The 14,309-nt window shown below is 39.6% G+C and overlaps 1 protein-coding gene across 1 annotated transcript in view; it reads right to left on the bottom strand.

The window, feature by feature from the left end:
• LOC128696572 (zinc metalloproteinase nas-4-like) overlaps nt 1–14,309 on the bottom strand; it is a 56,113-nt gene that overhangs the window by 18,247 nt on the left and 23,557 nt on the right. Inside the window, exons 2-5 of the mRNA XM_070094639.1 lie at nt 5,295–5,445; nt 2,461–2,524; nt 640–749; nt 10–18 (exon numbers count right to left, since the gene is read on the bottom strand). Of these exons, the coding sequence (XP_069950740.1) occupies nt 10–18; nt 640–749; nt 2,461–2,524; nt 5,295–5,445 (334 nt within the window). The remainder of the gene's footprint in view (nt 1–9; nt 19–639; nt 750–2,460; nt 2,525–5,294; nt 5,446–14,309) is intronic.

Here is a 14,309-nt window from a genome sequence, read left to right as displayed (position 1 = left end):
GAGATGTGCCAGAAAGTTCTGTACTTGCCCAGGTAATGTATATAATTTATATAAACCTGAAGGAATAAAGCTATATAAATATAATTGCGTTGTTGCAAAAATATTTATGTAAAATAAGTTATAAAAATGGTAGAAAGTTTATACAAGTTAATCTGGATATACAGAGCACATAAAGTAATAAATGGATGATGTTATTTAATGTAGACAAATATTATGTAGAGACAGAGAGAGACAGTGTGACAACACTGTGAAAATATGGGTTCAGAGAGGGACGTAAGAATTATTGTTAACAAATTATCCTCTGAAGATCATATAAGCGAAATTGTTAGAGAATAATTTACTAAACTGGTGAATTATGAAAGAGCTTTGAAATTTATTGCTGAAATTCTAAGAAAGGTGTTTATATCTTATCTTACGATGTTGTAGCTATATATAGGTAAGAATATATACACGCATATACACACACGCACACACGCATACATGATAGACACAAACACAGATAAACACATGCCACACGCACACACACACACACGCACACACGTACACACACACACACACACACACACACACACACACACACACACACACACACACACACACACACATACACACACACAGACCTTCACTTCACGTACTTACCATAGCAGAATCAGAAACATGATCCAGGCTACTGAGAATAATATCGCCTTGGTACAAGCCGGCAAGCTCTATTGGATCAGCCTGGTTGTTGGTGTCAACAGCTGCATGCACTGTAGTTGTGAAGACAATATATAGATCAGTTGCAGTCATTATATCCTTCTACTGAGAAAACTAGAAGTGACTCACGAGATCGTAATGACACGATTGCAAATAAACCATACCACGGGCGGGGATAGAACCCGCGATCTGAGAGTCTCAAACTAGTCTCAACTAGAAGTGTTATGAATGATTCTTACTACCGAAATTTGAGCAAGTTTTCTTTCTTGGACCAAACCTGAAAGCCTAGCATTCTGTAGGTGGTGTGTGCCCCTTACGGATTTAGTGCTTCCCAGGAAAATAATAATGTACTCATTGCTGGTGGAAAGCTTGATCAAAGGAACGGAAACTGTCCTACACTTCCTTGGATAAAACCTGACTGCTTCCCATTCACCTGACCAACACGTGTATAGCAATTTCCCATGATAATAATTATAACAAAAAGTAATTAGATGCTAGATAGGAATGTTTCAGAATAATTACTGAAACATTTTCAAGAAAGTATCTGTATTTGTCAGAATAATGAATGTAATTTGTTCGTTTTTATTATTATTAACACATCGGCCGTCTCCCACCAAGGCAGGGTGGCCCGAAAAAGAAAAACTTTCACCATCACTCACTCCATCACTGTCTTGCCAGAGTCGCGCTTACACTACAGTTACACACACAAATTTTCAGGCTAAAAGATGGGTTCATACCCCAGACCAGCCAGTCATCAGCCCAATCAAAGGTATATTATCATGTCTCAGTGAAAACACCGAATCACTGTTCTTCTTAAACCTTTTCACTGGAGAGTTTACCTGGAGAGAGTTCCGGGGGTCAACGCCCCCGCGGCCCGGTCTGAGACCAGGCCTCCTGGTGGATCAGAGCCTGATCAACCAGGCTGTTGCTGCTGGCTGCACGCAAACCAACATACGAGCCACAGCCCGGCTGATCCGGAACTGACTTTAGGTGCTTGTCCAGTGCCAGCTTGAAGACTGCCAGGGGTCTGTTGGTAATCCCCCTTATGTGTGCTGGGAGGCAGTTGAACAGTCTCGGGCCCCTGACACTTATTGTATGGTCTCTTAACGTGCTAGTGACACCCCTGCTTTTCATTGGGGGGATGGTGCATCGTCTGCCAAGTCTTTTGCTTTCGTAATGAGTGATTTTCGTGTGCAAGTTCGGTACTAGTCCCTCTAGGATTTTCCAGGTGTATATAATCATGTATCTCTCCCTGAAATGTACGACTAATGGAAGAAAACATTCAAATTCTGACTTACGATTCCCTCTGAATGGAGCTATTAACCTAATTTAAATGATGACTTTATGTATCTTCTTGGTGGAAGTTTTAATACAACTCGTAACTCAGTTATCAACGTAACACAACTGCCAATGTAACACACAGCAACGTTACACAAGTGACAACGTAGTACGACTGGCAACGTAACACAAATGTCAACGTAACACAACTGTTACACGAAACGTCTTCTCTTAACAGCCATAAACAGAGCTCTGAAGGTGACGACTGGCAACGTAACCCAACTGGCAACGTAACAGAGCTGACAATGTAACAGAACTGGTCCTGTATGACCCTAAAGGGTTTAGCGCTTGGTTATAATAATAATAATGATAATAATAATAATAATAATAATAATAATAATAATAATAATAATAATAATAATAATAATAATAATAATAATAATAACAGAACTAGTAAGGTAACGGAGAGTTCCGTGATGAGCTTACCCATCTGAGCGCTGGTTTCAAAGTCCGCTGGACTCAGTGGTTCTCCAGGGATGTCGGTGTCTATCTGCAAGAGAGAGAGAGAGAAGAAAATTTACACACACACACACACATATGGTATAAACCTTGGTAATAAATACCGACAAGTTGGTTTAGAAAGACACGTAAGCAAACACTATGACATATTTATTAGAAAACGTTTCGGTCCTGGGACCTTGATCACTTCTAACCAAGTGAATCAAGGTCCCAGGACCGAAACGTTTTCTAATAAATATGTCATAGTGTTTGCTTACGTGTCTTTCTAAACACACACACACACACACACACACACACACACACACACACATATATATATATATATATATATATATATATATATATATATATATATATATATATATATATATATATATATATATATATATATATATTTGTGACGGCAATGACTGATGCTCCTGGTTTTTGATCTCGTTGCGTCGATCACTTGTTGAATGACTGAAATTATTTTACATTTGGATGGATTAGGGATGAGACCTAATTCCTTTCCCCCGTGTCATCACCTGTGTAAGATCATCTAGGAGGGACTCCTTTGAACCCGCCAATGTGCCATCATCCAGCAACCAGATGTTTAGCTCACTGGCCAGCCTGACTGTAATTTCCATAACCGCTATACAGAAGAGAAATGGTGCGAAAGGATCCCCTTGCTGGATACCCTCTGATGATATGATTTCATGCTCTCCAAACAGGAGTGTTGAAACTAAAGGCAAGAGACGAGGAGGAAAATATTCATGTACAGATGTTAATACCACGTCTCTTTTTCAGGAGATTAAATGCATTATTGAAATCCAGTTTTACTACTGCATTGTCTTCAGGCAGGTTGTGTATATACGTTCTTGTTGTATGAACTGCTGCTTCACTTCCTTAAGAGACCCCAGAGCCAAGCTGGTTTGGTTGAAGCATCATGGCTGCCTCTGTACGAATATTTCGGACAGCAGCTTTGGAAACGAGGTGGCGAAAAGTGTTCCCCACGGCAATTAGCCGTGGGTGATTTGTACTTATCTCAGTGTTGAACTGTACTTAGTTTTGTCAAGACGTGACTAGTGTGCTCTCCGTTCTTAGCTACCTGAGATTGTGATGATGGCTTCCCTCTACTATGAACAGCTATAAATCCAGCTTAAGACAGAATTAGCGGAAGCAAGAAGAGAAATTCAACTACTGAAAGGTAAGTACAAGGATTATCCCGGGAACAATGTTACCGATGATGGGACCACAAGCAGTTCTAAGCCCTTTTGCTTCATATGTAGTGAAACAATTGCCTTAGTGAAGACCAGTCATATGAAACGCCATTATTTTTTTTTACATAATAAAACATTATGTATAAAATGTATCCGAACCTTTGCATACATTGGTACTTGTCGAAGTGGACCTTTGCTCATAGTAGTTAAGTATCCCTGGTATACCATTTTCAAATTCAAATTCTACTACGTTTAGCATAGATCAGTAAATATTTGTTAAATATTTCTTAAAATAAATTTTATAAATAAAATACTTAGGATATCGAATTAAGTAAGAACCAGAAACAACGTATTTAAATTAAATTTAGATTTAGAAAGGACGTAGGTAAGTACTGGTTTTCAGAGTTGTGGATGCGTGGAACAATCTTCCGAGTAGGGTGGTAGAGGCTAGGACCCTGAGTAGCTTTAAAAAGAGACTGGACAAATATATGAGTGAGAAGGGCTGAATTTGATTAATTCCTGAGGTATTGAAGCAAATGCTTGAGTAGCCTTGGAAAAAAGTTGGACATGTAGGTTGAATGTAGTGCGTTATTTTGAGAAAGACTTACCTAGTATGGACCAGTAGGCTTGCTGCAGTGTTATTCCAGTCTTATGTTCCTATATTCTTATGTGCAGATTGATCTCCGCTGATTTATGGCAAAAACAAATTTTCATTGTGCTAATTCTACCAATCACTTTCCATCATTACCACCAACTACATATCATTACTACCAACCATATAATATCATTACTACCAACCATATATTATCATTACAACCAACCACATACTATCATTACCACCACTACATATCATTACTACCAACCATATGCTATCATTACAACCAACCACATACTATCATTACTACCAACCACATATTAACATTACCACCAACCACATGTTAACATAACTACCAACCACATTCTGTCAATACCACCAATGTCCACATATTATCATTACCACCTACAAGATAATAACATTTCTACGAACTACATACTATCATTTCTATCAACCACATAATAACACTGCTAAAAACTACATATGATCATTGCTACCAACAAATTAATCTTATCAGGACTACCATACAATATCAGAATTATCATCCACACTGTAGAAAGATTACCATCACTGAATGTTATCACAACCAATTGTGTAATATCATGACAACCATTCAAAATATATCTAGTCTATCAACAACAAAATATAATTTCTTCCCACTGCAGTAATCATAACCAAAATTTTTGAAGGGGGTTGACTGGTAAACCAGTGGAAGACCTCGATTAGATGAACAAAAGCTCCTGCAGTGGGCCATCCTATGACTAAGACCCGCGTTAGGAAACACTTGTCCTATTTCCTGCCAAATTTTACCTAATCTTCCCACTACACGATCTCTGGTCTACAAACAACACCGTGTCGTGATACCCTATTACACAGTGTCTTGACTACCAACTACACAGTGTCATGACTATCAACTACACAGTGTTGTGACTACCAACTACACAGTGTTGTGACTACCAACTACACAGTGTCGTGAATACCAGCTACACAGTATCATGATTACTAACCGAGTCAGGAGTTCCCAAGGGAACTTGTGGAAGGGTATTTGGGTCTAGCTGTGGTTCCTCTAAAATCTGTACATTAGGATCTGAAGATCTAACCAGCGCCTGTACTGTGGTTGTCCACGTTAATACAACCACAGCTACTGCAACACCCATTCTGCAAAAGAGAAATATAATTATTATTGTTCTTATTTTTCTGTAATTATTATTATTATTAATGTAACAGCTACAGGGTTTCATATTTCGCGTTCATGTTGACAGGCCTAGTGTTGCCGTCTGGTGGGCCTAGTAGGCTGCAGCAGCACATGGGTGACCACCGTGATAGGCTCAGGGTTGATGTGTATCACTACTACTGTCGACAAAGGGCAGAGTATGGGAAAGTTCGCGCGCATTTTAAGTAAATAAATGATGGACAGTTCAAAAAGTGGTTTATTTTCTTGGTTCCACATTGTTAAAAAAAAAAATGACTATAAAATGGTGATTTTTGTCACATGTTGATTGACTGACAGTGATTAAAATATTTTCTCTACTGAAGAAAGTGTCTTCACTAAAGAAAGTGTATTGCTGGAAAACATACTACAAAATAGTGTGGGCCATGGCCCGCTGGCCCACACTCTTCCTACACCCGTGTCCACTAATGTACGTATGTAACAAACTGACGCTTTAAACCACTCATCTTCGGATGTCTCATAACGTCAGGTATCCTGCACGATCGTAAGCAATGTTTTTCCTAACGGTGAACACAGAAGTGCACCTCAGGGATGGTCTCCATCTATTTTATTCTCCTCCTGTATGTACTTGCCCCACGAGCAATATTATACTTAATGCTTTCCGAAGAAAAAGGCGAAATATTGGGAAGAAATGTCGCAGCCATCAATTTGTAAACCAGACCCGCCAGTTGTCCGCGAGTGTAGAGAGCCGACAAAATGACGCTTTAAACTACTCAATTACAGATGCCTCATAACTTCAGGCATCCTGCACGATCGAAAGCAATGTTTTTCATAACATCACTGACCACAAACATGATATCCAACTATTCCATTCTTCTGTTTATTCCGGCCTCACAACGATTTCCAGAAAAAATTAAATATTGGCAAAGAAACATTTCAGCCATGTACACGAGTGTATGTAACGCAGAAACCTACGCTTTAAACCATTCAATTACAGATGCCTCATAACGCTCGGTATCCTGCAGGATCACAATTCAAGTATCTTCTAGCCCTGGGCACACCAGTGAGCCTCTGGCATGCTCTCCAACTATTTAATTCTCCTCCTGTATGTTCTAGCCTCATGAACGATATTATGCTTAATGCTCCTCTCAGAAATAAGAGAAATATTTGCAAAGAAATGTCACAGCCAGCAGGATTCGAACCCACCACCACCTCTCCACGTGAATATATAGCTGATACTCATGTTTTAAACCACTCGGCTACAGCTGCCTCATAATTTTAATTAGGCTGCAGAATTGCAAGCATTGTTCCTCTTAAAACTGGTCACACCAGAGGGCCTCAAGCATGGCCTGTAGCTGTCTCATTCTCGTCTATTTTCTGGCTTCATCATCTATACTACACTCAGTACATTCCGCAAAAACAAACTAACAATTTGCAAAGAAATATCACGGCCAGCAGGATTCGAACCCTGACCCGCCAGCTCTCCACTCGTGTAGATAACTGATATACTACTCAGCCACAGATACCTCATAATATTTACAATAATAATAATAAATTTTTATTATAATTATTATGTTGGTTTTTCAGAGTCTATTGAAAATCGTGCCTTTGAAGATTTATAAATGCGATGTAGTATTTTAGTTGTTGGTGCTGCTGGTTCTAGGGCTGTTTCTAAAGATGGTGTTAAGACAGATCTAGAAACTAAACCAGCTGTAAGCTCTGTCCCCACTAACCAAAACTAACGGAAATTCGAAATGTGTAAATTATGTTTTCTGTAAATACGTAATGTCCAGGAAACACAAATGGAGCATATAAAAGATTTATACGTTCCTCCAAAAATGCCTTGTTCTCCTGAACAAAAGCATCTGCCGTTCCTCCTCCTGCAGACCTTTTTACCCTAAAATGCGTTATGCATTGGATTATTAAGGGAACATAAAATACAAACCATGAGTGTAAAGAAACTATGGTATTTCCAGTATTCAAAACTCAGGCATTTTGTTAGTGCTACCAGGCTGGAAAAAATATGGTAAGAACTTGACTAAAATGTTTCACGACCTTTTATCCTTATAGTATGAGAGAGACGGTAAGTGGCCTCTACGCCAATATCGCAAATAATAATGTTAGCAAACAATTCCCACAGCAGCCAAAATATACAGATATTCAGCATAACAGTAGCAAAATACCGTTTATTAATCGACTCTTCACTGAGTCAAAAGCAATATTTGCAGCTCTCACAGAGACCTACATAAAGGATCACTTTGACAATGAAATATGGATACCCGTGAACAACTAACCTGGATGCGACTGAAGGAAGAGACAACAGTCGCAGGAAGGAAAGAGAGGGGAAGTTACCCTGCATGTCAGGGTTGCTCATATATACAGTGTTACTTAATACCAGAAATGGTGAAACTGATCTTCTGGATACAACTCCCAGCAGATCAGAGACTTCTATTAAATTGTGCATGTATGGTACACTATACCGACAAAATGAAGAATTAGACACATGTGCAACATCTGGATATCTTTATTGTAGACGTTTCGCCATCCAGTGGCTTTATCAATATAAATTCAAAGACATAACTAGAAGAACCATATGCAAAAGATGAGACAATCAGCCCCTCTGAAGAGTACCGTTGGTGAAGAGTACCGTTGGTGAAGAGTACCGTTGGTGAAGAGTACCGTACTCCAAGGCTGAGGGACTGATTACCTCATCTTTTGCATATAGTTCTACCGGCTTCTAATTATGTCCTTGAATTTGTATTGATAAAGCCATTGAATGGCGAAACGTCTACAATAAAGATACCCAGATATTGAACGAGTGTCTAATTCTTCGACTTGCTATCAGATACTCAGTGAATACTCTCTGGAAAATCATTCACCTCCAGCAGAAGCATCTTGCTTAGTGCTTTTAATTCAAATCATTAAAAATTGAAGAATGCAATTAATATTTGAATAAAAATAATCCCAAGAGAAAAGTCAGATGAATAGTCTCATACAAACTTCTGATTTTATTATATATTCGCTAATAATGATGTAGTGCGATATACAGTATTATAGGATAATAAAGTCAGATCACACCCTAAACAAAGATCAGACCTGCATGTACACTGGTCCTGATCAGCACTCGGGAGGGTTATTCACCAATTCATCTTTTACAAGATCATCAAACGAGTGAATTATATCCTTAATGAAACATGCTGGGACGAATTAATGAATAATATAGATCCGAACCAATGCCTAGAGAGGATTCATTCTGTGACACAAGTATGCTCAAGGGCACATACTGATAATGGAAAAGGAGAGAAGGTATAAGCTAGAATGTAAGCTCATCTACTGGCAAAGATGAAGAACCACAGAATTTTCTCAGGATGCTAGAACTCTGAAGTGTAAAAGGAAACACTGGCTACAGAAAGAGAAGATACTGAACTGAAACTCAATGAGATATATAGACAGAGTGAAGGATTCATGACGGATTCATTCGAAATATCAATCTTTGGTTTGAATAACAGTTCACCGAACACAAAGTCACACTGAGACTTCGATATTTCACTCGTATCTTCACTATCGTCAGTTTAAGCTCCATTTCGTTTAAGCAAGACTTCGATATTTCACTCGTATCTTCACTATCGTCAGTTTAAGCTCCATTTCGTTTAAGCAAGTACCCAATACTGGATGTGGCTTTTACCATGGATTGTGCATCATATATCCCAGCGTTACTGGACACGGAGGATATCCCCCTCACAAAACGAAACTAACAACGCTCATCTACTGAAGCGATACTGGACACGAGGGATACCTCCCTTACATAACACACAGTAACGAAATTATTCAGACAGTGGCTATAACCAGGAAATACAGTAAGTGCAGTGACCTATACACGGCGGCACACACGCGCACTGCAACTTTCTGATGTTCTGTTATTAATTTACATATGTGCGGGTGATACATAAGTGTTATTGCCTTAATACCAGTAGTATGTAGCCTCTTCGTGTGTGTGTGTGTGTGTGTGTGTGTGTGTGTGTTTGTGTGTGTGTGTGTGTGTGTGTGTGTGTGTGTGTTTATTAATATTTTTATTATTAATTATAAATAAATAATAAATAACAGTAGTAGTAAAAGTAGCGTAGTAGTAGTAGTAGTAGTAGTAGTAGTAGAGGTAGTAGAAGTAATAGTAGTAGTAGTAGAGGCAGTAGCAGTAGTAGATGTAGTAGTAGTAGTAGAAATAGTAAAAGTAGTAGTTGTAGCAGTAGTGGCACTAACATTAGTAATAGTAGTATTGCCACCAAAACTTCTGTTATTCAAATGTCGCAGCAAAGATTCGCAAAAATCTTTGACCGAGAGCCTTGACGTGACACAGTATGAAAATCAAATCGCTGAAAGCTTATTACAAACAAAGAATAATGTCACAGCTCAGAACAACGGGTTTAAAGTAGATTGTTCGTATCTCTCGCAGTTGCTGGAATATTAGGACATGGTCTTCGAAATACTGGAAGACATTATTCACAGTCTTTGCTGTATACACAGATTGTTTGCAATTGTGTTTATGATGCAATAGCTTGTAAAGTGTGTGGCAAAAGGAATAAGTGGGCAGATGGAGATTTATTTTTTCTAACACACCGAAGACGAAGATTAATAACAAAGTTGAGTCAGAGGTTGTCACAGTGAGGAGCTCCGTTACTCGTCTTCCTGGTGGTCTTTCCGAGGGTCAACGCCCCCGTGGCCCAGTCCTTGGTCAGGCCTATCGGTGGATCTGGGTCTGATCAAACAGGCTGTTACTCCTAGCCGTAAGCAGTCTAACATACGACCCACACAGCCCAACTAATTGGCCCAGGGGTATATTAATAATGGTAGGAGACTGTTGAACAATCTTGTGCGTTCTCTTAGTGAACTCACGGAACCTCCCCCCCCCCCTGCTTTTTATTGTGAGTACTTTGCACCGTCTGCCTTGTTTTTTCTTCGTAATAAGTCATTTCTGTGAACAGAATTGGGAGCAGTCCCTCTAGGATTTTAGAGGTGTAGATAATGAAGTACCTCGCCTGCATTTCAGAGAGTACAGGTCAAAAGACTTCTAACTTTCTCAATAATGAAGATGCTTGACTGAAAATACATGTGCAGTGAAGGTTCTCTGGACATTATCGTGGCTCAGTTCTCACTCCAATCATACTCTCATTCTCCCATTCTTGAAAATGATGTAGAGACAACTGAGATAGTTAACCATCACAAAAAAAATAATCAGTATATGTATAAGAGAGTATAAAACAAATTCAGGCACTCATTACAGCGGAAGAAAAATGTAAATGAGGGATAAATGTCAAAATATATCAGGTTCAAGGTTCATAATGTTATTATCATAACTGTAAGGAAAATGATGTCATGTGACTCGTAAAGCCTGAAACAGAATATTACTGTACACAAACATCCACTTCTAAAGCAGGCGACATAGCAGATTTCGAGAATGCATGGAGAACTTTCACTGCCTGCATAAATTCTGTCAAACGCTTAACTTATTGGGAATGCTTGAAGTCCCTTCAACTGTACTCCCTAGAATACAGGCGAGCGAGAAAGATACTTTATAATATATGTGAAAAATCTTGGAGTGGTTCAAAATTTGAAAAGAAAAAAAATCCTTGCGATAGTAAGAGGTTTGGCAGTTGCAGTAAAATACCTCCAATAAATGTAAAGGCCTCAGGATGTCTTTAACACCCTCCCTTCATGTATATAAAGAGACTTACCAACAGACTTCTGTGTTCAGGAGTTAACTGAATAAGATCCTCAGCCAGTTCCTAATGAGCTGAACTGTGCTGCTTCGTTCGACTACTTACTCCTAGCACCAAGAACTTGATTAATTACGTTATCAATCAGACAGCAAGATCTGTAACAAGCCACGGCAGCAGTCACCTTCAAAATTAGCTACACGTAAAACCGACAACAGGAATTTTGTGATACACTTGTAAATTATATTTATTATTTTTTTTTTTTTATTATCACACCGGCCGATTCCCACCAAGGCAGGGTGGCCCGAAAAAGAAAAACTTTCACCATCATTCACTCCATCACTGTCTTGCCAGAAGGGTGCTTTACACTACAGTTTTTAAACTGCAACATTAACACCCCTCCTTCAGAGTGCAGGCACTGTACTTCCCATCTCCAGGACTCAAGTCCGGCCTGCCGGTTTCCCTGAATCCCTTCATAAATGTTACTTTGCTCACACTCCAACAGCACGTCAAGTATTAAAAACCATTTGTCTCCATTCACTCCTATCAAACACGCTCACGCATGCCTGCTGGAAGTCCAAGCCCCTCGCACACAAAACCTCCTTTACCCCCTCCCTCCAACCCTTCCTAGGCCGACCCCTACCCCGCCTTCCTTCCACTACAGACTGATACACTCTTGAAGTCATTCTGTTTCGCTCCATTCTCTCTACATGTCCGAACCACCTCAACAACCCTTCCTCAGCCCTCTGGACAACAGTTTTGGTAATCCCGCACCTCCTCCTAACTTCCAAACTACGAATTCTCTGCATTATATTCACACCACACATTGCCCTCAGACATGACATCTCCACTGCCTCCAGCCTTCTCCTCGCTGCAACATTCATCACCCACGCTTCACACCCATATAAGAGCGTTGGTAAAACTATACTCTCATACATTCCCCTCTTTGCCTCCAAGGACAAAGTTCTTTGTCTCCACAGACTCCTAAGTGCACCACTCACTCTTTTTCCCTCATCAATTCTATGATTCACCTCATCTTTCATAGACCCATCCGCTGACACGTCCACTCCCAAATATCTGAATACGTTCACCTCCTCCATACTCTCTCCCTCCAATCTGATATTCAATCTTTCATCACCTAATCTTTTTGTTATCCTCATAACCTTACTCTTTCCTGTATTCACCTTTAATTTTCTTCTTTTGCACACCCTACCAAATTCATCCACCAATCTCTGCAACTTCTCTTCAGAATCTCCCAAGAGCACAGTGTCATCAGCAAAGAGCAGCTGTGACAACTCCCACTTTGTGTGTGATTCTTTATCTTTTAACTCCACGCCTCTTGCCAAGACCCTCGCATTTACTTCTCTTACAACCCCATCTATAAATATATTAAACAACCACGGTGACATCACACATCCTTGTCTAAGGCCTACTTTTACTGGGAAAAAATTTCCCTCTTTCCTACATACTCTAACTTGAGCCTCACTATCCTCGTAAAAACTCTTCACTGCTTTCAGTAACCTACCTCCTACACCATACACTTGCAACATCTGCCACATTGCCCCCCTATCCACCCTGTCATACGCCTTTTCCAAATCCATAAATGCCACAAAGACCTCTTTAGCCTTATCTAAATACTGTTCACTTATATGTTTCACTGTAAACACCTGGTCCACACACCCCCTACCTTTCCTAAAGCCTCCTTGTTCATCTGCTATCCTATTCTCCGTCTTACTCTTAATTCTTTCAATTATAACTCTACCATACACTTTACCAGGTACACTCAACAGACTTATCCCCCTATAATTTTTGCACTCTCTTTTATCCCCTTTGCCTTTATACAAAGGAACTATGCATGCTCTCTGCCAATCCCTAGGTACCTTACCCTCTTCCATACATTTATTAAATAATTGCACCAACCACTCCAAAACTATATCCCCACCTGCTTTTAACATTTCTATCTTTATCCCATCAATCCCGGCTGCCTTACCCCCTTTCATTTTACCTACTGCCTCACGAACTTCCCCCACACTCACAACTGGCTCTTCCTCACTCCTACAAGATGTTATTCCTCCTTGCCCTATACACGAAATCACAGCTTCCCTATCTTCATCAACATTTAACAATTCCTCAAAATATTCCTTCCATCTTCCCAATACCTCTAACTCTCCATTTAATAACTCTCCTCTCCTATTTTTAACTGACAAATCCATTTGTTCTCTAGGCTTTCTTAACTTGTTAATCTCACTCCAAAACTTTTTCTTATTTTCAACAAAATTTGTTGATAACATCTCACCCACTCTCTCATTTGCTCTCTTTTTACATTGCTTCACCACTCTCTTAACTTCTCTCTTTTTCTCCATATACTCTTCCCTCCTTGCATCACTTCTACTTTGTAAAAACTTCTCATATGCTAACTTTTTCTCCCTTACTACTCTCTTTACATCATCATTCCACCAATCGCTCCTCTTCCCTCCTGCACCCACTTTCCTGTAACCACAAACTTCTGCTGAACACTCTAACACTACATTTTTAAACCTACCCCATACCTCTTCGACCCCATTGCCTATGCTCTCATTAGCCCATCTATCCTCCAATAGCTGTTTATATCTTACCCTAACTGCCTCCTCTTTTAGTTTATAAACCTTCACCTCTCTCTTCCCTGATGCTTCTATTCTCCTTGTATCCCATCTACCTTTTACTCTCAGTGTAGCTACAACTAGAAAGTGATCTGATATATCTGTGGCCCCTCTATAAACATGTACATCCTGAAGTCTACTCAACAGTCTTTTATCTACCAATACATAATCCAACAAACTACTGTCATTTCGCCCTACATCATATCGTGTATACTTATTTATCCTCTTTTTCTTAAAATATGTATTACCTATAACTAAACCCCTTTCTATACAAAGTTCAATCAAAGGGCTCCCATTATCATTTACACCTGGCACCCCAAACTTACCTACCACACCCTCTCTAAAAGTTTCTCCTACTTTAGCATTCAAGTCCCCTACCACAATTACTCTCTCACTTGGTTCAAAGGCTCCTATACATTCACTTAACATCTCCCAAAATCTCTCTCTCTCCTCTGCATTCCTCTCTTCTCCAGGTGCATACACGCTTATTATGACCCACTT

The sequence above is a fragment of the Cherax quadricarinatus genome, chromosome 47, assembly GCF_038502225.1.
Source record: "Cherax quadricarinatus isolate ZL_2023a chromosome 47, ASM3850222v1, whole genome shotgun sequence".
Classification (NCBI taxonomy): Eukaryota; Metazoa; Arthropoda; class Malacostraca; order Decapoda; family Parastacidae; genus Cherax; species Cherax quadricarinatus.
Note: the sequence above shows the minus strand (reverse complement) of the source record. Positions and strands in the feature narration are given on the sequence as shown.